The sequence below is a fragment of the Antechinus flavipes genome, chromosome 3 (assembly GCF_016432865.1).
Source record: "Antechinus flavipes isolate AdamAnt ecotype Samford, QLD, Australia chromosome 3, AdamAnt_v2, whole genome shotgun sequence".
NCBI lineage: Eukaryota > Metazoa > Chordata > Mammalia > Dasyuromorphia > Dasyuridae > Antechinus > Antechinus flavipes.
The window spans coordinates 613565645-613589260 of NC_067400.1; the positions used below are offsets into that span (position 1 = coordinate 613565645).

A 23616-nucleotide genomic window follows, 5' to 3' on the forward strand; every position below is an offset into this window, starting at 1 on the left:
AGGGAGGGGTACAAAGTCTGCTTTCTACAACTCGGGACAACTCTGCCTAGCACCCGCAGGACGGTCACGGCGGGGAGGGGGGCCTAACCCCGGTTTTATAGAGGTTCCGCGGCCGAGGCAGGACCTGACCCAGACCCAGCGCGCTGCTGCCCGTCTCCATCCCGAGCCCCCGGACACTGGGAGGTGGCTCCCGGAGACGGACGCAGACAAACCAGGGTCGGCCCGAGCCATCCTCACCTTGCCGGGGCACGGAGCCAGGGGGCGCCTCAGATCTCGCGGTTTGATCCGATATTGCTATCAAGTCAAACCTGTTTTGGGCAGGGAGGAGGAGGAAGAAATGAATACCCACAAGGAAGCAGGAAACAAAGACTCAACAGTAACTGGATGAGCGTCAGCGGCAAACCTGATGGTGCTGGGCCCTTCTACGGGGGCTTTTCAGAATCAAAGGAGTTTTGTTTGAGGAGCAACATGACCTTGACCGTGTCACTGAGAACCTGGGGGAAGCAAGCTTGTAGAACAGACTGCCTCCTGCCCTGGGGTTGGATCTGGGCCACCCCAACCCTGGAGTCCCGGTTGGCCGGGAAAGGCCCCTCCCACCTTTAGGGACTTCAAAGGAGCAGCAGACTAGGTGAAGTCTACCATCAGTGGGGCTGCCCAGTGAGTGGAACCAAGGTGGCGGGGCAGTTCTCCGCATGGCATGGGGTCCACATCCTCAAGCGCTGGGGCCCCAGGGAAGCATTTTCCCAGGGAGCTAGTTAGACAACGGGCTCTTCTATAGAGAGATGATGTCTGCCTGCACCCCAGGGGCCCCGAAGCAAAAGCGCTTTAAGACCTGGGAGCTACTATCCCCAGTGTTCAGGCAGGCTCCCCTGCACTACTCTGTGGGCCCGCAGAAGCTAATCTAGAATAGCAGGAATATGGAAGGGGCTGTTCAGGAGATATATTCAAGAAAGAGAGCAAGAACTGAAATGTCTTTTTAAAGAGAAGGCACTTTTATTAATCTTTCACTTTTCTTCCTCCACCCCTTTTCAGAATCCTAAAATACAAATCTGCTTTGGTTTCTTCAAAAATATTTCTAAACCAAAATGTCCTTCCCCCCACTCCCCAGCCCACTCCCCCCACCCTGCCCCAACCAAGCTAGGAAGTATATCACTTGCCTCTTGGAATTAAAAAAAGTCATACACAAATCACTTAAAAAACTATGAAGGAGGAAATAAAAACACCAAAAACGTGGCCTTTCTACAAGTGGCTTTCCCCTATTCCCCTCCCCTGACAATTTCTCCTATTTTTACGCTTCCCTGTGGGCGAGGGGCCCTTGTGGCAGCTTGCATGGAGAGAGCCGAGCTGCCCGCCAGGAGGGGTCCCACAGCTTCCTCAAATGGTGTAGGCGCTCTTCACCAGATACTCCTTGTCATCTATGGGGCTCCACACCGTGTTGAAGGCACTTGCCCGGTGCTTCCGAGCTATCTTGATAAAGATGACGACCATTGCTCCCAGAAGGATGGCTGCCATCACTGCGAGCAGCACCGCCAAGGCCACAGCTGGAGACAACAAAGACTTGAGGTACAAGGATCCAGGGGAGGCGGCTGCCCCGGCACAAGGCCTTGGGCGGTGGCTCCCCTCAAACATGGAGCCTGCTGCCACCGAAGCCAGGCAGAGTGTTTGCAGCCCCAAAGAGTGAGAGTGTTGCGCAGTGTGAGAGACAGGGTTAGAAGCAGAAGCCCCCTCAGCCCCATTATCCTGACTCTGGGGGAACATCCTTTTCTAGGGTAAGACAAGGTAGTGCCCGTAGTGCCCGTGCAGACCTGCCGTAAGGGGCAGCAGGGAAGCCCATGCTTAGTGCTCTCAGAATCTCTGGGAAGCATCCCCAAGGGAGCTATGAACGAGGTACCCTCCCAACCCCTCAGGCAGGCAGAGCGCTGCTGGCAGGCGACAGGACCCAGAAGCCAGCAGAAGGTGCTCCATGGCTGGCATCCTGGCCAGGGAAGTCTGCCCACCTGAGCCCTCCTCCTGGGAACTTCCAAGCTTCTCAGCATGACCCGAGATCCCTCAAGCACAAGGCCGGCCGGCTCAAATATAATTTTTGCCCGTGTAAAGCTCCAACAGCTCAAGAGACCAGAGGCTCACTAACTTGTCAGACAAAAAGCTTCCCTGGGAAAAACAAGTCCCATCATTGATTCCAACTGCAGACCGAGACTCGCAGGCCCCAAAGGGAGCAAGCCCCAGACTCTGGGGAGGGCCTTGTACCGGGGATACCCAACAAGTTTTCCCACATACGACTCAAACTGCTTCTTAACTGTTAATGGTAATGGGCCTCCACCTCTTACATCCCCCTATATCCCGCTTACTAGCCCCGTACAGCTTTTTTAGTTCCTTCATTGTCAGTTCTGCTGTTTCAAGCAAGATACTAACATCACTCATCTGGGCTTCAGAATGAGCTGCCCCTTTGGTGCAGGAAGAAGAGTAAAAGCGAAGCTTTTCTGGGTCTGTTCAGTTAGAAAGGAAGGGGACTGTGGCAACATGACCTTAAGTCCTCCAAAAGACTGAACCAAGAATGAGCAAGAGTGTAGAAGCAGGTCTTGGTGAGGAGGAGCCAGCTTTATCATAGACAATCAGAAGGACGTTTTACCTTTGGTGGAATGTGACATGGCGGGGTGAGATGCTTTATGGGTACGCTTGCCTGAAAGGAGAACAAAGACAGGCTGGGAAATCACCTTGAGAACAAACCGGACGCTCTCCTGGTTACTGAACACCTTTTCTCAAGCACTTGCTGCCTCCTTAGTCAGGAGTGGACTCCTCTACTGAATTTCCCTTGAATCCCCTGAAGGCTTAGGACTGGTTCCCGTCCCACTGCTGGGATCCCTTCTTGTCCCCAGCCCACTTCCCATACTCTCTCAGTCCAGAAGGGCCCCTGGCCACAGTGCTCTAGACTCACCAAAACATTTCGTCATGCAGTCTTCTAGGTTCACGTAGCTATTTTTATTGCCTCGACACCCTCCATAGATGAAATGCACACAGGTGTTCTTCTCGGCGTCAAAGTACCACCGTGGGAAGGCTGCCCGACAAGGGCCAGTGACCGCTTTGGCCGTGCAGTATTCTGGAAGCAAACAACAAATTATCTGTCAACATGGGTTTTGCAACTGATGCCCCATATTCCTGAGAAATATAACAACCTCTCCTTGCAAAGTTAGATCCCATCCGGCTGCCTCAAATCCCATTCTTATAACTATAAGATATGAAGAAAAACCACTACAAACGTTTGTGGTCAGTATCAATATTTGTGACCCCACACAACCCTACTTCCCTTTACTCATACAGAGAAATCTTCATTAGACCCTTCCGTTCCTTGACAAAAGGGCCTCACAAGTGAACTACAATGAAGGCATTCAAAGCATATTTTCCTGATGTACACATTAAATCAGTGGAAATCCTGTTAAATCCCATTTAAACACAGCCAGTTCTTGAGGTAAGAAAGACCTTGGCAGATCTCTCACTCTGAAGTTCTCAGTGCAGGTACAGCTTTCCCTGAATTTATGTAAATAAAGTGTCCAAAGGAGCAACATTGTTTAATCCTAAAAATTACCTTCATAGTCGAAATCGGTAACAGGAAATTCTTCAGAATTTTGCTTTCGGGGAGCTAAAACAAACCAAAAAAATTTATATTTAACAAAACTGGGATCATAAAAAAAGTTTTACAAGTTAAACAAGTTCTGAATAGCAATTCTTAGCAAAACTTAGGCCTTACAAGCCCTGAGGATCTGCCATTTATCACCAAAGAAAGGCAGTGAAGAACATCCTATCCAGGAGTACTTCAACACACCTCTCTAGGATGACCTCACAAGACTTCTCTGAAGCTGGGAAAATAAGCTCTGGGGTCTCCTCTAGGCAATCTATTATCACATTATTATTATTATTATTATCACAGTATTATCTAGCAAGTCTATTATCACAATTTGCAAATCTCCTCCCCAAAATACAATTTGGTAGAACACTTTATCAATAGTACCAAGGATATAATTAAAACACTGATAAGTGACCTAGCATTGGTGTTAAAGGAAAATACTTTTTCAGTATGGCAGGTAGCTCTGCTCTCCCATGCTGATAAGAGATTAAATCTCTCCACCTTCCTCAAGAAATTCATTCTACAGATTTAACACACACCCCTCCCCCAAAAAATACTTGGAACAATGATTAACTTAAATCCATACATAGGTATATTAGCAGGAAAAACTCGGTGACTTAACATTATACTATAGACCCCGATCCCCAACTTAAGGAATTCATAATGTGAGCCCACCCTAGCAAAATCCTGACACAGAAAGGCTGGTTATATAATATTAACTCTGTGGAAACAGGTACAGAGAGAATTTTGTATCACTGTAGATTTCTAATCAACCAATAAAGAAAACGAACTGAACCCCAGCACAGTCACATCCCATCTAACACTGAACCCAGAGCTCTGGGGCTGGCACTTACTAGCCTGGACTTAACTGCTCAGGCATAATTTCTTCACCTGTAAAACGGGGCTAACGGGGCTCATTGGGGGAGGAAAAGTTCGGTTCTCGGCAAAGCTGGAGCTCAAGGGCTACCTGGGTCATCACCACTCTGGCGATCTGTTCTCTCTCAGGAGTCAGCCCCAACTCCGTCCCAGTAGGATTTGGGGGGGCGGGGCTTAGTTAAAATTGATTGATGACCCGACTGCATTACTGTTGGGTCTGGGCAATGCGAAGAGGGCTATGTGTGACTCTCCTTCGCACCAAGTCTCAAGTGCAGTGACAGTCCCGCATCTATGCCCATAGGAAGCTTCCTCAGTGCACCGAGGACAGCCGTCCTCAGGAGGGCGCTGTGGTAGGGACTCTAGGCTAATCACATCCATCCCATCATAGGAACCCCAGGCTCCAGACTGGCACCACTCACCCCAGGCTCCCGTGGCTGGGTCCTTAAGCATACAAGAAGTATGGGACAGCTGCTGTCAGGGCTACAAAGCAACCTAGCACAAACAAAGCTTGAGATCAAGGACTGCAATAGGATTGAGTAGGAGCTGGGGCAGGGGCGGGGGCGGGGACAGGAGCGACGAACAACACAGGTAGGGTAACGATTCACATCCACGGGCAACTGGCTAGTTACCTTTACACTTTCTAAGCAACCATCACAAATGCCATGTTTTCTAGGGCTGAGCAGTGAAATCCTACCCACGAGAACCTCCTCCAAGAAGCTTTCCCTGATCCATCCCTGTCCAAAATTACCTTCCTTCTGTCTTCCTCCTGCCTCTCCTTCACTTAAATGTCATTTTGTATTCAAGTTTCAGATTGGCAGGGCCACAAGGGAGAGGGTAAGGACCTTGTTACACCAAAACCATCAGAGCTGGAAGTAAGTTTATTTGGAAGGCAAAATCTGTCCTTTCTGAATGGGCTCGGAAGGTTTCTCTCTTACAACCCAGAGATGTGAAACGGTCTTTTACAATACTCTATCTGGATAGATGGTCGATTCTCTTTCCAGCTCAGCTTCACCCTAAGAACCTACCACTTGGACTAGGTTCATGTGCTCCATCCTTTCTGGCTGGGGCTTCGTTAGCAGAGTTCTCTATAGGGAACAAAAACTTGCTGCCATTAGAAACTGAGTCAAAGCAATTTAGCCATAATAAAGTTAAATCTGTCATAATTCTCTCATCTTCCCCCACTCTCACTAGGCCCCTCCTCCCCAGAGCCGATGCTATCCTCTGAAGGGAAACTGTCACCTTAGATTCACATCAGGGACCTAGGTGCCAACACAGAGCCAAAGCAACTTGAAGCTTTCTTTTAAAAAATACTTTATTGGAAAAGCAAGCAGAAGCATTATGTAATGGGAGAAGTTCTGGATTTAGAAGCGACTTGGCTCTGCTAAGCACCAGCTGTTTGGGCCTGCTTCCCCTTTCATAGGACGGGATGTTACTTATCCTGTGCCCCAACATACCTAAAGGGGAGCTACGCTTCTTAGAAAAGGGAGATGGATAATCTGGGTTGGCTTCATCATTCAGGGCAGAGCTGACAAATCAGCACTGTGTGGGTGTAAATGGGGATAATTGACACCAAATGGGTAGGACATTAGGCAGGTGAAGAGAAAGGAAGAGTAGAGAATCTGGTGATGACAAATAACTGACATTTATAAAGGGCTTTATAATGTGAGGCAGGCATTGGGGAGAGAGGGGTGTTAGAATTATTCTCATTTCACACAGCAAGAAACTAAGGCACAGGGAAGGGTAGTGACTTGGCCACGTCACACAGCTAGTGTTAGAAACATAATGGGAACACCAGCCTTCTTAGCTGCAAGTCTGCCTCTAAATTAAACTCTTCTCGCCTGCCCCGGCCAAGTTCTAATTACAGCAGACTAGAACCTTCAGCTTAGAAGAGGGAGACTGAGGTTACTGTAGGTAATACCACTTACAGCAGCATAAACATTTATTAAGGTTTTGTAACAAAGAAGAAGGGAACAGAAAACTTTTTAAAGGAAGCCAGATTCACAAAGCAGAGAAGTCTGGGAAGACCAAGAACAAACTGCAGGCCCTACATAGGAGAATGACAATGTGCAGAATGACAACCAAGCTACCCAGAGGTTAAATTTTAGGCAGGATACTGAGAATAGAGCAATACATGATCTTTAAGGCAGACAAGTCCCTTCCTCCTTATTCTGTGAAGAATCTTTGGACAGACTGTGCTCCCAGAAGATCAGCAGCAGATGTGAACCCAAGAGGCCTGGCAGGCCTAGACAAATCCTAGAGACCTGAAGAGCCCGAATGCCCTCAGCGGGGCTCTCAGTGTAGAGGGGAAGTGAGCTTTTCCCTTCTCTTCACCTGTCTTTGAGAAATGGCAAAACAATGCTCCAGAGCTTAGCCACACAATCATTCTGATTCTTCCCAATACGTAAGTATCACCTGGTAAGCCCCTCAGCCTCCATGGAGTTCAATGATCAACTTTATGCAGATGGTTCCCAAGTGCACATATCCAGCCTAGTCTTTCAGATACTTTGAACTACCTATCTTTAATCCCAAAAGAATCTCTAACTTGACCTGTCCAAAACAAAACGATTTCTCCCCCCCAAACCATCCCCTCTTCTGAATTTCCTATGGCTGTCTGAGGAAGTAAAGGGAATAAACATTTATTAGGGTTACAAGTCAGACACTTAGCTAAGTGCTTTACAAATTATGATCTTGTCACAACCATCTTGGGAGGCAGGTGCCATTATTAACCTCATTTTACAGTTAAGGAAACTGCGGCAAAAAGTTGTCACTTGCTCAAGATCAAAAAGCTAATGAGCATCTGACACCAGACTGGAACCCAAGTTTTCTGGATTCTAGGCTCAGTGTTCTATTGAGGGTGAAACCAGAGCCTCCCAAGGCTTCTTCCTCACTGTCCCCTCTCAATTGCTCTACATAGCCAATTTTCCCCTTAGTAGCCAAAGGAATGTTCCTCAAGTATAGCCGACTGCATTCTCCTCCCTCCACTCTACCACATTCCCTGCAGGATCAACACGTGTGTCAGCTTGGGATCTAAAGCTCTTTTCACAAGCCAGCTCCGTCCTATCTTCCCCATCTCCCTCTGACCCTGCCTCATACTGGACGATCCAGCAGCATTAGTTGGAGAGACAGTTCCTTGAACACAGCTCTCCATCCTTTGTGAGCAGCCTCCTCACCCCACCATCCCTTTTTAGTTTCCAACCCACCTGGCTCCAGGATCCTCCTGTTCATACCTCCTTCCATTTTCTTAGAGCAGACCTATATACATCTAGTCACTTATGTTTTCTCCCTCTGTTGAGAAATACTCGGGACTTATTAGCACAACTCCTGACAGCAGGTACGTGACAGGTAGTCACATACTGTGTGTGGATGTTACTGTTTATGGCCTAATATTATCCAATGATAGTTGTAAAGCACTTATCTTAGGGTCCTAGTACACACTAGGCACTTAATTAATGCTCCTAATTAATCTTTCTAGACAATATTGAGGAGAACTGCAGTCCATAATGGATAAAAGGAGGCCAGAGAATTCCCAAATTGAGAAAAACCAACCTGCACTCATGTGTTTTTTCATGTCTAGACTGCTACAGTTCTTCTTATCCCCAACATACCCTTGGATTCATGTGAAGGCATAGGTCAGCCCCCTGCTCCCAATGGCAACCCCAACTAGTTGTTTCCCCCTTCTCCCCCCTCCCCCCACACCGTGCTTGTTACTTGAACAGGCCATAAATCCAGAGGCCACAGCATTCAACCTCATTGTACAGAGGCGGAAGCTGAGAGCCAGAAGGAAGTGGTTCTCCCAAGGTCAGACTGGTAGGGAGGTTGTACACAGATACTCTAATATGTTGACACTGCAGTATGCTGCATACACAAATTGCTTAAGTGATTGCTGGGTGAGGAAGCTTCAGTTTCTCAACTTTAAAACACTTTTTCCAGGTCATGGTGAGGGACTAGTAAAAGTTCTAGGAAAACTTGGATTTTAGGTATATATCTACTTATAAATAAAAGTGCTACTACTACTGCCTTACCTGCTACTCCATTACATGCTTTGATACAGTCTTTTCGAGTCAGGAAGTTGTTGTAATTTCCACCACAACCTCCATAGAGAAATGAATGGCAAGCCTGAGCTGTAACATTATACCACCACCTCGGTATAGAGGCGCGGCACCTACCTACCATCTTTGGGGAGCGACACAAGTCTGAAACACACAAAAATTAAACCTACTTAATTTGGCATACTAATAATCCTTTATGAAAGGGCAGCCAAGCAGCCCCTCACCCTATAGTTACTAAGGGGTAAACCTCTAACAGACAGTTCAGGTAATATTTGAAAGGCTGGCACAGTGTTGGGGAAAAAAGCAGTAAATAAAACTCCCAAACTGCAGGCAAACCACAGTCTCTCACTAGAATCCAGAGTGGGGACCAGACCGGCCTCCCTAGATCCTGGCACTAAAAGGGCCCCCTGGACACAATTCAGCCTTCTACAGGCAGCTCGTTATGTTTTGGGGCCATTTTGACTGCTGGAAAATGTTCCTGCACATTAAGCCAAAACCCACTTTTGCCAACTTCCCCACTCTACTCACCCCCCCCCCCAAGTATAGAGCTCCGATCCCTCTTATATAAGACAAACCTTCAGTCATTTGAAGGATAGCTATATTACGTCCCCCAAAAGGACTGTTTTCTCAAGGTTAAACATCCGTAATGTCTTCAATCAGTTTCTTCATGGAGTAGGTTCTTTGGTCTCATTGGGTGGTTGGGAGGAAATGGCTTTATAAATGTCAAGCACAATATCTAAGCGAGCTATCATTGTTCTTTTAAAAAACAAGACTGTGACATTTTAACATTAATGATCTCCGCCTTGGTAAAACTTAGGAAAATATTGATCTTGTTAATAACAGTAAAGGTAAACAAACCAACCCAAGTACTTTCAGACACATAAGAAAGAAAAACTAAGTAGAACTTATAAACATCCTGTTCTTCTGGCTACTTGGGAAGATACACTTGGAACATAGGAGATTTCCTTCCATCTCCAAAGTCTTCAACCTAGAGCAGCCCTTCAGGGCCTTCACCTCCAATTCATTCTACCCACCTTCCACCACACTGAAGGGCCCTCCCCACCCAACTACTAGAATAGTAAGCAATCATTATATGACTTCCTTGCTCAAGGACCTCCACCTCTACAGCTTGCCCTGCAAATGTCAGGTTCTCTGCCTGGGTTTTCAAAGTCCTTACTGGGGTACACTCTACCCTACCTAAGGGGGAGAAGAATTTAACTTTTGGCTTTATTTTCTACTGCTTTCCAAAGTGAACTGGATCAACTCATCAGCCACCCATTTTGGCCACTTCTTGAGTTCTTCTCCCCACCTTTTCACACATTCATAGTCTTTTCACCATTCCCAGGCCTTGCTCAAGTCTTCCAAGCTTCTACTGTGGTTCCTACCATTTTTCCCTTTCTTCAGTTTTTCATACTGTCAAGTGTATGATTATATATAATCATTTACTGCTCTCAATTTTTACATGAACGGTGTTCTTGTCTAATCAACTAGGCTATAAACTCCAAGATGGAGATTCTATTTGGAGATGGTCTCCTTTATCTTCCCCCAAGACACAATTATTACTAGATATAGAAGATATACCCAGAAAGTATTTAAACAAAATGTTTAAGGTCCTATGTATAACCAAACCAAACATGCTTTCAATGATGCTTCCCAACAAGTTCATTACAGACTAAGCAATTATTAATTAAGAGCCTGTCTCCCCCTATTGAATGGAAGCACCTTCTTCATCTAGAGAAGGTACCAAGTTACAGAGATCAAAAATCAACAAGAACCAAGCAGAACATATCAGAAACACTCACTGGCTACTCAAGTGTCAGAATTACTTTGCCCAATTCAAGCTGAGGGAGAACCAGCCTTCCTTCAAACCCTGAGATCTAAGAAGTTTTATAATAAGCACACATTATATTATAAGTACAGTCCCTATTTGTATCTCAAAGAACATTTATTAAGCTCCCATTATGCAAAGTCCTGTTCTTAGCATCTGTTCCCTGCCCCGGAAGTACTGAGGGAGGGGCAGGACAGGTAGGTCTTAGAGAATCTCCCAGCCAAACTTTTATTTTACAGGTAAGGAAACCGAGACTAAGAAAGGCTCAGTCAGCCCCAGGAGTAAGTGAAAAGCTAGAACTCACACCAGTTGGTTGCCCCTCAACTCCCACACTGTAGTCATTCTCTGACTCCGAGATAAGTAATCCTGGAAGGAAAAGAAGATCTGTGAAAAGTAGAGATGTGAAGGAAGGCAGGCAGAGGCCAGCTAGTGACCCAGTGAATCATAATTAGTGAAGGACAATGTGAAATGAGGTTGGAAAGAGAAGCCTGAGCCACTTTACAGTGGATCTTAAGGGCAATGCATTCTAGAGGCATCAGAGAGTCAGACGCAGAGAGTAGGAGAGTGAGAAGGTTGTGTCTCAAGAAGACTTTGGAACGTTCATTACACCAGATGACATGGATAGAATGTTGAGGAGCCAGTGGAGTATGCTGGGGGACCAAAGTTCAAGTGCCAACGTCTGCTAATTGTACAACTATGGGCAAATCATCACCACTCGAGTTTTTTTGTGGGTAAAATAGCAATTTATTTGTTGTTAAGCTCTGTGAGATGGGAAACACTAGTATTCTCAAAAGCATTGAAGGCAACAGCAGTGACTCCACATCTGCATGGAGAGGAGGTGGGGTGCCTATGTGAAGCTGGAATAGAGAGGGACTGCCAGGATTCGAGAGAGAAAAGAGCTAAAGACAGCTCTGAAGTTTTGAGTTGGAGTGACTGGGATAGTAAATGGTAATAGAAAAATTTCAAAGTTATAATTGATAAATAGAAAAACAATGTAATCTGTCAATAAAAAGTTATAAAATTAAAAAAAAAAGAAAAAGAAAAACAGTGTAAGACTAAATTCTACCTTGCACGTTGATCTCCCCTCAAAAAACCAATAATCAAATGATCTTCGTGACTACAGCAAACCAGATGATAGCTACAGTGGCTAGAGGCCCAATGGTGTGTGGCTTACAAATAAGTTTCCTCACAATAACCCTGAGATAGTGTATTATTCATACAATTATCAATTTATGTAAATTCACACTATGCAAATGGAAAGAAATCTGTATTCCCCAAAACACCTAGGCTAAATTACCTGTACAGTATAGTGTTCTCCAGTTCCTGTCCCTCTGCTTAGTCCTCCCACCCCTCATCAAAAATAATATGAAAAAACAAAAACACAAAGCCAGAAAGACCATTTGGACTTCAAGTCTATGTTTACAAAAGCAAGGGACATCTACAAAAACATAGGCCTGAGACAGGAGGGAGACCTTTGCCCTGATCTACCCATCAAGGTCTGCGTCACAATCATTGACCCCAGCCCTCAACAAGGTCTTTATGGAACAGTTCCTCCTCCAGCTCTCGCTTCCCTTTTCTTGATTCCCATATGCCCTTAAGCGTGACTCCTCCATGCTTTGCACAGAAGCCTAAAGGAAGAATTATTTGTATGTTCCAGCTGAGTAAAAGAGCTGCACCGTGAGGAGGTGAATTAGTTCTCAAGACCCAACCAAGGCTTTCATGAGGATCCACTTTTCCATGGCAAATGCCGGAATCTAACTCGGCCATGAGGGGAGAAAGGAAGATAGCGGCCAGGTTAGAAGGGACAAGTCAGAGCCATCATAAACTGGAGTTTTCTGCCGGCAAAAGTCGTTTTTCCTCTAGAGAGACTAAGAGTTGGGAAGGTCCAATATTTCAAGGCTTCAAGATTAGCCAAGCCTTTTTTATGCAGATTCATTCCTGAACCTACCCACACCCACTAACAACACAGAATCCTACCACCCACAACCAAAACAACAGATTTTAACAGTCCAGGGAAGCAGAACCATCAATAATCACACCAATTTCTTCTGCTAATTGAAAGTGTGACTAAAAATACAGTCTCAAGAGGACTACAGGATTCCCAACAAGATGGCACTTCTCCTTTAGCTTGTCAAAGATTTTCAACCAGATTGAAAAAAAACACCCCAAAAAAACAGAAGTGTGAGAAAGGAACTTTTTGGTGGTCATCCTGCCGGGAATAGTCTAAGGCCACCTTCTTACAAAATGAAGGAAGCATGTCTGCTTTTAGGAACTAGGATTTAAAAACCAGGGGCTCCACTAAAGCATAAGCTATTAGGTAATTCTGAAACAGACTGGTCACTGTAGACTGTACCTCGCCAAACAGGTTCCACAGGTTCTGAAATCCGGGGAGCTTTTATGCAAAGAAAACTACCACATGACAGTTGAAAGACTGGAAATAACCTTAAAAGAAAGGCACTTAAGTTGTAAGTTTAACTTACCAGCCATACTCCCTTTAAGACAGACTAATCACCTTCTAAAAATCCATTTCAGTTCTTATTTTACATAAATAATTACCACCAGTAGCAGTGGCCCAGGGGCCTCTGCTCCAGGCAATGAATCTACAACTTAGGCTTCTTCATCATTCCCCACCACCCCCCCACCCTAAGGAAGGGAAGGGAAGGGCTGCAGAACTATCCATTCTCCATTTGTTTTAAGTGGGCATTTGCTTGTAGCTGATCCTTCAACTTCTAGATAAATTGATTTTTTAAAACAAGTTAGAAAAAACAGAACCAAGGCACAATCGTGGCCTTGGCAAACACTCTCATTTCCTGCCCTTGGTGCTCCAAAATTTAAGTAAGGCATTTGGACTTCAAGTCTATGTTTACAAAAGCAAGGGACATCTACAAAAACATAGGCCTGAAGCACATCTTGCCACAGTTCTGGAACTGCTTCCAAATTGCTTTCTGCCCTTACAAAGCACTATCATCGAAGTAACCCAGCTGAGACTTTTCCAAAGAACTCCCAAGTAGAGTTGGCCAGAAAAGTCCAAGCCTACACAGAATATATGGCAGCCGTCCCAAAAGTTAACAAACTTGACACCAACACTGAATAATGCTGTCTTCAAGGGCACACGCTTCAGACTTTTAGGGGATAAAGACTATTCAAAATCAAGCCCATTTTAAGTCCAGTGGCTTGTACTAAGTTAACAAAGTCATTCTGAAGTAAAGAAATCTACCATAATTCTTGGCTTTGAACTTTTTGTTCCCCAAATTTCCCCCCCCCACCAGTTGCTAAAAAGACAGCACTTTGTAAACATTAATTTAAAATGACAAACTTTATTATTCTCGGCTAAAAAATCTAAGGTCTCTTTCAGCTTTTAATTAGGTAACCCTGTTTTTCTGGAGCCATTGGGCAGAGGGGTCATTTAAATAAGCTGCAGGCCAGGCTGCTACTCATTTTACTCAGAATTCATTTTCTAGTGGAAGGACAATTGTTTTGCCTTTACCACACATCACAGATGGAAATTCGGTGTATTGGGAAAAACGCTTATTATGCTTGTGGTACTCCTTAATTTCTTGTTTCTGTTGGATATTCTTCCAGGCACCCAAGTGCACAACCTCAGAAATATTTTCCAATTTTCATTCTTCCTTATAGCCCTTCTCTCAACTAGCTAATCAGTGACCAAATCTACACTCAACAACATTCCTTTCTATTCATTTGCAGGCAAAGCCATACACAATCTAACTACAGGTGACCATGAGGGGGGTGGGGAGGCAATCTCCACAGTGACAAAAACTCAGCTTCAAGGTCCTTATGCCTGAAATATCAGCCTTTCCTAAACTTCCCTTCTAGGCTCACCTCAGGTTGTCACTTCCTATGGAATTTCCCCTAATTGTCCTCAACTTGTATTTACTTATCTCTAATATGTTCAACCAGTGTCCTAGAACATGATAAGCACTTAAATGCTTAAGGAATGAATGAATCTATGACTGGTGCACCTCACCGAGCTTTTCTTATATAAATTTCATAAGCAAAGAACTGGTTTTCATTGTATTTCTATCCTAAAGCCCTAGCAGCAATCAATCAATCTTGGGGGATACAGAAAAAAAGCATCTTCTGATGTGGGCAAGATTAGTTTCTAGATTCCCATCCCCTCCTAGTGAATGTAATTACCCTTTGACTCACAAATCCTGGTGCCTTTGACTTCCAATAGAAGATCCGGACCTGTCCCAGCCCCACCCATATCTGAGCCAACTTTGGGGCTACATCCTAAAGCCCCTCGAACTAAGTCTCCTATTATAAAAAGGCCACGCTGGGAACTGCTCTTTGCAGATTTCAAACATGCTAGCCATGTGAGGACCCTCTGTCTGGTGCCCTCCTTATCGCTACCTTCGCCTATACTTTAACCTTGCTTACCCAAGAATAAACCTCTCTTATCAATCTAGCTCTCCGGCGGGCCAATAAATGCTTTTATTGGGAACTCGCGCCGTTACTAGACCCCATTTACCCCCATATCCTTGCACCGAATCCAAGGGGATTGCAGGGGAGCTTTGCTTGACTCCCTGTATCCAAACCTGCCACTAGACTTCAACTAAACCCTAATTTCATTTAGGTACCCCAAATCTAGACCTCAACACTTCCAAGGAGCTAATCTTTTAATAAGAGAGAGAGAGAGAGATGTATAAACACCCAGGTCCAAATACAATATGTAGAGAGTAGAGAAAGGTAGTCTGAAAGTGGAAGACTAACTCCAAACTCTGGTCAAACTAAGAAAGGCCTCCCAAAGATTATGGGATTTGAGCTTATTCGAAAAAGGAAGCCAAGGAATAGCATAGCATCATTCAAATGGAAGGCTTTTAATAAGTGTTTGTAGAATCCTTAAAAGCACTTTCTTACATTTATTTAGCACCTCCCAGCTAGGCTAAGGCCTGGTCCTTAGGAGAGAGATGGACACACCTAAGTACAATAAATGGAGTACACCAGAAGCACCAGTCAAAAGCATAGGGAGGAGGCAATTTAAAGGGTGGGAAGGATTCCAAAAGGCAAAAACAAACAAACTCATCTGGGTGATAGGGAGATAGGTGAACAAGAGGATCCTGGGAAAAGGAGAGGCCAGTTTGGCTGAACAGATGAACTAACTGATACGTAGCAGTTTAAGATCCGGCTGGAGAAGTCAGCAGGAGGCTAAGATGTGATAGTGCCGGGTTGGCAGTGTCTGTTAATGAAGACTCCCAAACAAGTCCTAATGGAGTCAAGTCTGTTTTTATCAATACAGAGCATCTCCAAAAAAGCAAAAAAGTTCTCAGTCTGGCAATTCAGTCAATACCCAAATATCAGGATTATGCTTAATTTTGCCGACTATGATATTTTTGGCTACAATCCAAGAAGCCTTTCCTAATCCCTCTTAATTCTAGTGACTTCCCTCTGTGAATTATTTCCTATTTATTTTGTCTATTAACTTGTTTATATATATGTTTGTATATTGTCTTTCCTATTAGGATTTCGAGATGCTTTTCTTTTGCCTTTCTTTGTATTTTCAACAGTGTCTAGCACATAGTAGGAGCGTAATAAATGCTTATTAACCGACTCCTTCCATGCTTAGGACTATGTAATCCATAAATTCTCTTTGCCTCTTTCCACATATCCAACCATCTGTTTGTCACTTCTACCTCTAGAACTCCAGGGGAATTAGTCCTCACTGATGACAAATTCATTTTCCTAAAGCCTCTTATCACCTACTCAGTAAAACTCAGTGGCTTTATTTTCTTGCCTCCCCTTTTGTCCCTTCAAGGTCTTTGCCAGCTGGCCCCAACTTACCTTTTCAGGCTCAATATACACATTGCATTTATCTTCCTGCACTCTACAAATCATCCCAACTGGCCTTGCTCCTGTTCCTCCAGTACAACACTGCTGTCCTCCCCCAATTTCCATGCCTCTGTTCTCTAAGTCTGCAATCTCTCTTCTCACCTCTGCTCTGCCTAATAGCTTTTGTTTCTTTCAAATGTCAATAACTATAGGAAGCTTTTCTGCGTTCCCCCAGCCACTGGTGTCTTCCCCATCAAAAAAATTATCTTCTTCTAGTTGGTAAATGTTTTCTAAGTATTTATATGTGCATCTGTTGTCTTCTCCAACAAAACTTTAAGCTCCTTGAGGGCAGGGATCAAATGAAATTTTTGCTTTTATATCTTCAATGCCAATTCAAGGCAGGTCCTGAATTTGCTGACTGATGCAAAGAAGGTGCGCTACTACCAGGGGCTATCAGGAAGCTAGTAAAAGCCATTCTTTGCTTCAAGAAACTTAATGGTCTAGTTGGGGAAGCAAAACTAGAAACACTTCAAAGAACAATATGAGACAATATAATTAAGTCCTAAATTGTGTGGGTGCCTGTGGGAAACCCAAAAAGACAGGAGGTCGGAATCAGATCTGTGAACTGAATATATTATGGTCATGAAGAGATCAGGGTGAGGTCAATGAGAAACTTTTGGGTGATGAGAAGAAATGGGAAATCCAGTTAAAGCTGGATAATGGGCTGAAGGGCCCAGATAGTTATGTGGAAATTAAGATGGAAGCAGAAGGGAAGATCAGCTGTAATAATAAAGCTGCCCTTATTTCTAAGTATGTTAAGTACATAAAGTTCATATAAGATTCTTACAGAATAAATGAAAGATAACCTTAGAGAGAAGCCTGTAAGAAGCTTGGGGGTGAGGAGGTGGTGGGGTTTGGAGAAGCAGGGATTTTACAAGGCACAGCCGAGAAGAAAACCACAGTTGTGTGTGGTACAGTATGAATCAGAAGGAAGATACCAATATGGAGGAAATCTTTCAAGGAGAAAGACTGGGTAAGGGGAAATGGAAGAAAATCAATGGGACTTAAGTGACTAGTTAGATATGAAGCAAGATACAAGACCCCATCCTTCCCAATAAGAATTTTATCTAACAAGTAGATATTCCCTCCGACAGCTTAACCAAGTTAAATAATTCTTCTAACAACAAATAAACAACCTGATCATTAGGTATCTATCACTACACAAAGGTGATGCTGGGAACTGTGCAGAAAGAAAAGCATATTTTGCTTCCTCAGATTTTAAATATTCTTCGCCCCATAAAAGATCCTTAAAGCTCTCTAAACCTTAGCTTAGGACATTTGAAGCTCACTGCAGTTAGGAGCTGGACAATGACAAGACGCTCATTTCCAATACAATTAATCACACCAAATTCCAAAGCTGGTATTTGTTTTATTCTACGATCCTGTTTCAAGGTTAACTCAGAACCCACCAATTGAGCAAGTATATACTTCCCCTCCTAGATCTGGTAGTCATCATTATTATGGTGAGCAGGCAGTCTTAGATCTTTATGGGAATAAGAATAGCATTTGTGATGACAAACCAAACTTGAATTATAAGGATCATTAATTCTTAGCAGAAGGTGTAAACTATTTTACCAAAGTCAGAAAAATCTCTGCGAGTTTCCAAGGTTTATTTTTAAAAATCTTTATATCATCTCAACTATGAATCTCTCTAGATCTATCCCTGAAATAAACAATAAAAAAAATAAACTTGCCTTTCACTTTCTAACAGGCCCCAGCCCAAAAGCAAACTAAACAACCTGCCAAGAAACCTAGTTCCTGAAAAACAAAAATGAAACTTTATTTTGACTCATTAGAGCAATGCCAGACACTATTTGCTGGATTACATTTAAATTCACTAGAGCCCTAAAATATTAAAGCTAGAAGTACCCTCATAAATGTGAGGACTAGAAGGGACCTTAGACATTTGGTCATCTTGGTCAGTCTCCTAATAGCCCCAAAGTGACTTCCCAAGGTCATTATGGGTATTAGTAAAAAACCCCATCAGTGACTATTAACATCGAGTGCTAAACCCCAGATTGTTTGGCTCCTAATTCAGACTTATCCTCACTAAATTATGCTATTCTCAATCCTATCACTGCTCTGATATTAATTATAAAAAATACATTACACATTAATTTAAAATTATGTCAATTGTAAGAATTGTTCATTCCAGTAAACTTAGAATTTCCACAGTACAAAAGATAGTACTGCAACCCTTCAATAAATAGGCAGAACCCCCAGAGTGAAATGTAATGCTTATTTTGGACTTAAAAAGCAGTGCCACTCACGATCTAGATTTTCTGAGGCTCCAAGGGGGGGTCACCGGGGAGTTGGCATTCATATCCCCAAGATGAGATGGCTTCCAGGGAACAGTCATTTTAGTTGGACACACTAGACAATCTTCAATAGTCATGAATCATAAAGTGATTCAATTCCTTATTTGGCCAAGCACATTCACTCCTTCACCTCCAGCCAAAGACCTCGCTAAACAAAGACTAAGGAATTGCTGATCAAATCGCCCTGAAACACAAGTACTTACAATCCAGCCCATTCCAGGTTTACCAATTGTTCTACACCGACTACTACAGATCTTAGGGATGAGTAATAATAAGCAGCACTTCTGTAAACTGGAAAGGAAAAAAGTTCTGCTTTTACCAAACAAACTGAAGTGTTGCTCTAAAAATTAGGTCCTGGTTAAGTCAGAAAGGAATGTTTCTGCTGGAGAAGAGCCAGACATCCTTCAGATACTTTTGGCACGTCTAAAATTATGCAAAAGAACTCTTTGTTCTGAGGACTTTGTCAGAGTCTCTAAACTTTATGTCCCATCACTGCAGACCCCCAATCAGCAAGAGACAATCTAAAAGTTTTTCAAAGTGGCAGGTGCAGCAACCTGAAAGTCCAGTTTCTCTCTGAAAGGGCTCCATTATATGACCTCAAACATAACAATTAAGCTTCTTCAACATCAAACATACTGCAGTAATACAGGAAAGCTAAGTTTCCAAACTAATCTCTCCTAAACATTCTTCCAAACCCAGCTGAAACATAACAATTACCTGTACTCTGATCTAGTGATTCCAAAGACCACCAGACAAATTTAAAGAATGGTGTAAATTTTTGATGTCAAATATAGATATACAATAACAAATCAGGGAATTACACTGACACGTGAAGGAACAATGCTCTAGACCCACCAGCACTTCTCTTCTCCCCTCTTCCCCTATGAGGGCATTCTTCCTTGGGACCTCTCTTTGATCAACCAAGTAGAGGATAGGACTACATGACCTATATGGTGCCTTCAAGTTCAAATAGTCTAAGATTCTATTCCTTCCTTGTATCACCTTTACATATATATAACCTGCAAAGTTCAGGGAAAAAAATTAAAAGAATCAGACTATAAAATCAAGAACAGCCCTTAAAAAAAGTGTAGTCCTAAAATTTTTCAATTGATAAAGAAACTGAGGCACATTGGTGAAGTGATGTGTAGAAAATGAAGGGCCAAGACTAAAGTCTGTAGACAGGAGGACCAGAGTTCAAATCTGTCCTGACACTTGGTACTTCCTTGCTGTGTGGCCTTGAGCAAGTCACTTAACTCCAAATGCCTGAGCAAAAAACAGTCCCTGGACTTTGTGGTAGGCTGTATGTGCCACTCACCTCATACACAAAATTGGGCTTTGACACCATGTGTGTTAAAAAAAAAAAAAGTCGCTTTTCTTTGATTCTTTAGTGGATTGTACCGACTTAACCACCATCACACCACCAATTGAGCCTCCAAGCCAGCTTTCAAAGTGTCCCTGCTGTTTATAATGAATTACCCAAGAGGCTTATTTTCTTTTTGGTAATTGAATCCAATGGAAGACATCAGAGTAAAGTAAAAAGCACTAATCAGGTGCCAGGAGATTGTTTATATTTTTAGTCTTGGCCCTACTACAGTACACTACAAGTACTAGGCTTGGTACTCGATCCACGGAGCCTCCTAGCTGCCCCCAATACTCGCTTATTTCTAACTTGTCTAAAGAGCTTCTTAGCCTCCAATTTGGAAAATGACAAATTTTTCTTGGTCAGAGTGTCTTTTGTTTATTATAATTAGACATTCCCTCACAATTTCCACTTTCCAACTTCCTTGTGGTCATAAATAGGGCCATTATAAATTTTTAAAATTTCAGTCTCTCCTTTCACTCAAGTGATTCAGGGCCTAATTCTTCTAGTTATCTCACTGCAGTCTTCTACAGGATATTTTAGAGATAGAAAGCATACTTATTTTCCTTCAAATCGCCAGAAAAACTTTTCTTTTATCCTGGAAAACAATTCCTATCTTACTAGCTTAGATTATAATACACTCAATTGTTCAAAGAAATCTGACCTTAGATAAGAGAGAGCATAAGTTCCAACCTGCCTAACAGTGAAATGCTATTTTAAAAAGGTCGGTAGGTATGGCCACATGACCTGCTATTGTCCAACTTTTCACCTCACAAGTTTGTTTACACAAAGGGGAGGGGGAGAGAGTCTTTCTGCTTGTTCTCAGCTAGCAGCCCAAGCTTCCGAATTGCGATGGCCATCTCTGCCCATCCCTATCTCCAGGAGCTCAAACGAAGTCTGCCAAGTTCCCACTGGGTTTGGGGCGATAGAATCAAACTAGGGAGTACTGGAATAGCCCCGGGTTCTGGACCGCAGCGACCTATCAGGGATCCCCTGCCCTTCTCGATGTCTCCGTGGTGCTCCCCCTACGGTCCTCCCACTCCCAAGAGTTCATTCAAACCCAAGTTCCCTCGCCGGACCACCTGTCGGTCTCCCACTCTCCACCCACACCTCTGCAGAACCTAGATTCCCTGGAGTCTCCTCCGCTTCGCTGTACTGGGGAAATCACTCAATGGACACAGACCGGTACCCCGAACTCGTCACCCCGGTCAAATAATCCCGACTAAGGCCGCCTTTCAGATTTCAAAGCCATTCCCATCCAATTTCCACATGGTCCTCTGGGTTGGGTGCTACTTGTTCTCCCCGTTTTCCAGATGGAGAAACTGAGGCTAAGAGAGTAAATGACTTGTCCAAGGTCTTCCCAGTGGGCTAGCGCCTGCTTGGCTACCAAGGTCAGCCAGTCCTAGCTCTCCCCTGAGGGTCTTTGTCCCTTCCGGCCCACCAACCCTCCCCCCTCCCCCAGCCAGCTCACAATTCGCCCTCCCCCCACTCGCCAGCCCCCGCCCCTCCCCCACCTCCCTCACCCTGCAGGCCGGGTTGTTCCTTGGCGCCACTGGGACTGGCTGGGTGGTCGTCGAGGCCCCACGCCGCCCCGGTCAGGAGCAGAGCCCCCAGGAGAACGAGCAGGACCGAAGAGAGCGGCGGTCCCCGCAGTAGTTGCTGCCTCATCCTGGCCCCGGCTCGGACAGCCCCGCGCGAACCGCTGGCGACTACCGTTGAGGGGGAGGGGATGGGAAAGAGGGGCTCGCGCAGCCGCTGATTGGACGATCTCCGCGGCTCGCGCACAGGTGGGGGCGGGGAAGGAGAGACTCGCGCCGCTGCCGCCGCTGCCGATGTTGATTGGGCTGTCTCCGCGGCTCCCGCACAGGTGGGGGTGGGGAAGGTTCGGTGAGAGGGTTCGCGTCGCCCGGGGCCGTTGGCAAAGGCTGGGTGTAGCGCGGGCCGCCAACGGCGTAGGAGGCGGGGGTCCGGCTGTGGCTTTGGTGTCCGCTGGCGCAGGCTCTCTCACACCCGCACCCGACGAGCTCGCTTCTCTCACACCCGGGAACCGTCCGCCCTCCGCGCGCGCGTCCCTGCTTCTGAGCTCCTGCGCGCAAGTCGTCGCCGAACGGAGGTCCCGGAAGGCGGAGGAAAGGGCGGGGCAGCGCGCACCTAGGCGAGCGGAGGCGCTGCGCGTGCGCACTCAATTAACCTCGGAATTTTCCGCACCTGGACGCCTCTCTTCCCTCCTTTCCCCTCCCTCCTAGAGGAAAAAAGGGCGGGACTGCAAGCACCTGAGCGGGGGGCGCATGCGCACACCGCCAACTTCTGAGCCCTCCAGACCTGAACGCCGCTTTGTGGCCCTTTCTCTCGCCCTCCAGGAGGGAGAAAGGGCGGGGCCGCGCACACCTGGGCGGGAGTGCTACGCATGCGCACGTCTCTAACCTCGGCGCCCAGCTCACCTGGACACCTTTAGTACCGCTCAGGCTCCTCCTCTCTCTTCCATAGATGGGGAAAAGGGCGGAGGCATGGCGTACACACACCTAGGCGCAGGCGCAGGCGCACCCTAACCGCCCCTCCTCCTCCATCCTGCACCTACTATGCTTTCTCCCTCATTCCCGGCTGCACCTGAACCACGCCTTCAGGTTCGGAGGGGCGGAGCATTTTGAATCCCCACCCCCCAATCGGGTTGTTGGGGCGAGACCCCTCCAAGCTCCTCCTCTTCTTGCGGGGATCACTGCTTCCGAGCCCCTCATCTCTCTGGGCAACTTGGTCTTCGTAAGAGTTGGTGAAGTGGGGGGCTGTCCCTGAAGTATAAACTCGTTGTCTGGGGACCGGGAAAACTCGGAGCCCCTCCTTTTGTCCCTGGCTGGTCACGCTGCTGCCGTGTGTTAGAAGTACTTAGACTTCGGCAGTCTGGCTCCCGGGGGACCTTATAAATAATGCTTCCTGAATGTATAATTGATACCACATCGCCTCCCTTCTCGAGGGCTGGGGGGAGGGGGCGGGGCGGGAGGGAGAGAGTTTGAAGCCCAGAAGTGTTTAAAAATTGATGTTAAATGTTTTTTAATATAATTGGGAAATACTGAATGAAATAAATATGTTTTAAAAAGAAATGTTTGTGACCGATTAACAGGACCTCTAATTGCATCAGTGTAGGGATTTTCCAAGTAAGGAAACTTCCAGTGCAAGTCACCACCTGCTAGGCGTGTCCCTAGAGAGCCAAGGAGGCCAGGGCCTTGCTAGGCTTACCTGGTTACACCTTCTGGACTTCAAAAGGAAGCTCTGGTCACTAGGGCCTTGTGCCTCATAAGAAAATTCTGTGGATTCTAGAGGTGAAAGACCTGGCTGCTGATCCTAAGTTACTTATTCAGTCAACTTCCGATATTCCCATCTGTGAAATGGGAATAATGCAGCCTGTCTATCCCGAAGAATTTGTTGCCAGTAGGGCTACTTTATTACATCAATCTTATTGAATATTTACAAAGGTGTTCTAGAAGTTTAAGTTCTAAGCCGGGGCTTAAGAACGCCAAGTACCAAAATCAAAAGTGAGACAGTCCTTCCCTTCGAAGAGCTAACTAAAAATTTTGGAAGGAAAAGGGGACACAGCCCAACCACCAATTATTAAGTGCCGGTTATAAGTGATGGGGAGGGGGGCGCTAGGGGTATCGGGAAAGGCTTCCGGAGGAAGGCCGCCCTCGGGATGAGAGATCTTAATTAACGCTTTCGGGCTCTTT

At 45.2% G+C, this 23616-nt stretch overlaps 1 protein-coding gene across 2 annotated transcripts; it reads right to left on the minus strand.

The window, feature by feature from the left end:
- Window positions 1-969: 969 nt before the first annotated feature.
- On the minus strand, window positions 970-22097 carry SPINT2 (serine peptidase inhibitor, Kunitz type 2). 2 transcript variants are annotated; one of them, XM_051989116.1, is made up of 7 exons: window positions 21424-22097; window positions 8521-8691; window positions 5524-5583; window positions 3584-3637; window positions 2936-3097; window positions 2630-2680; window positions 970-1541 (listed from the first exon to the last, which is right to left on the minus strand). In XM_051989116.1, the coding sequence occupies exons 1-7, from the start codon at window positions 21566-21568 to the stop codon at window positions 1375-1377; spliced, it is 810 nt and encodes a 269-aa protein (XP_051845076.1). In that variant the 5' UTR covers window positions 21569-22097; the 3' UTR covers window positions 970-1374. The 2 variants fall into 2 exon arrangements, with proteins under 2 accessions (XP_051845076.1, XP_051845077.1); XM_051989117.1 differs by lacking the exon at window positions 5524-5583 and having other exon boundaries at window positions 21424-22091.
- Between the last annotated feature and the right edge of the window lie 1519 nt (window positions 22098-23616).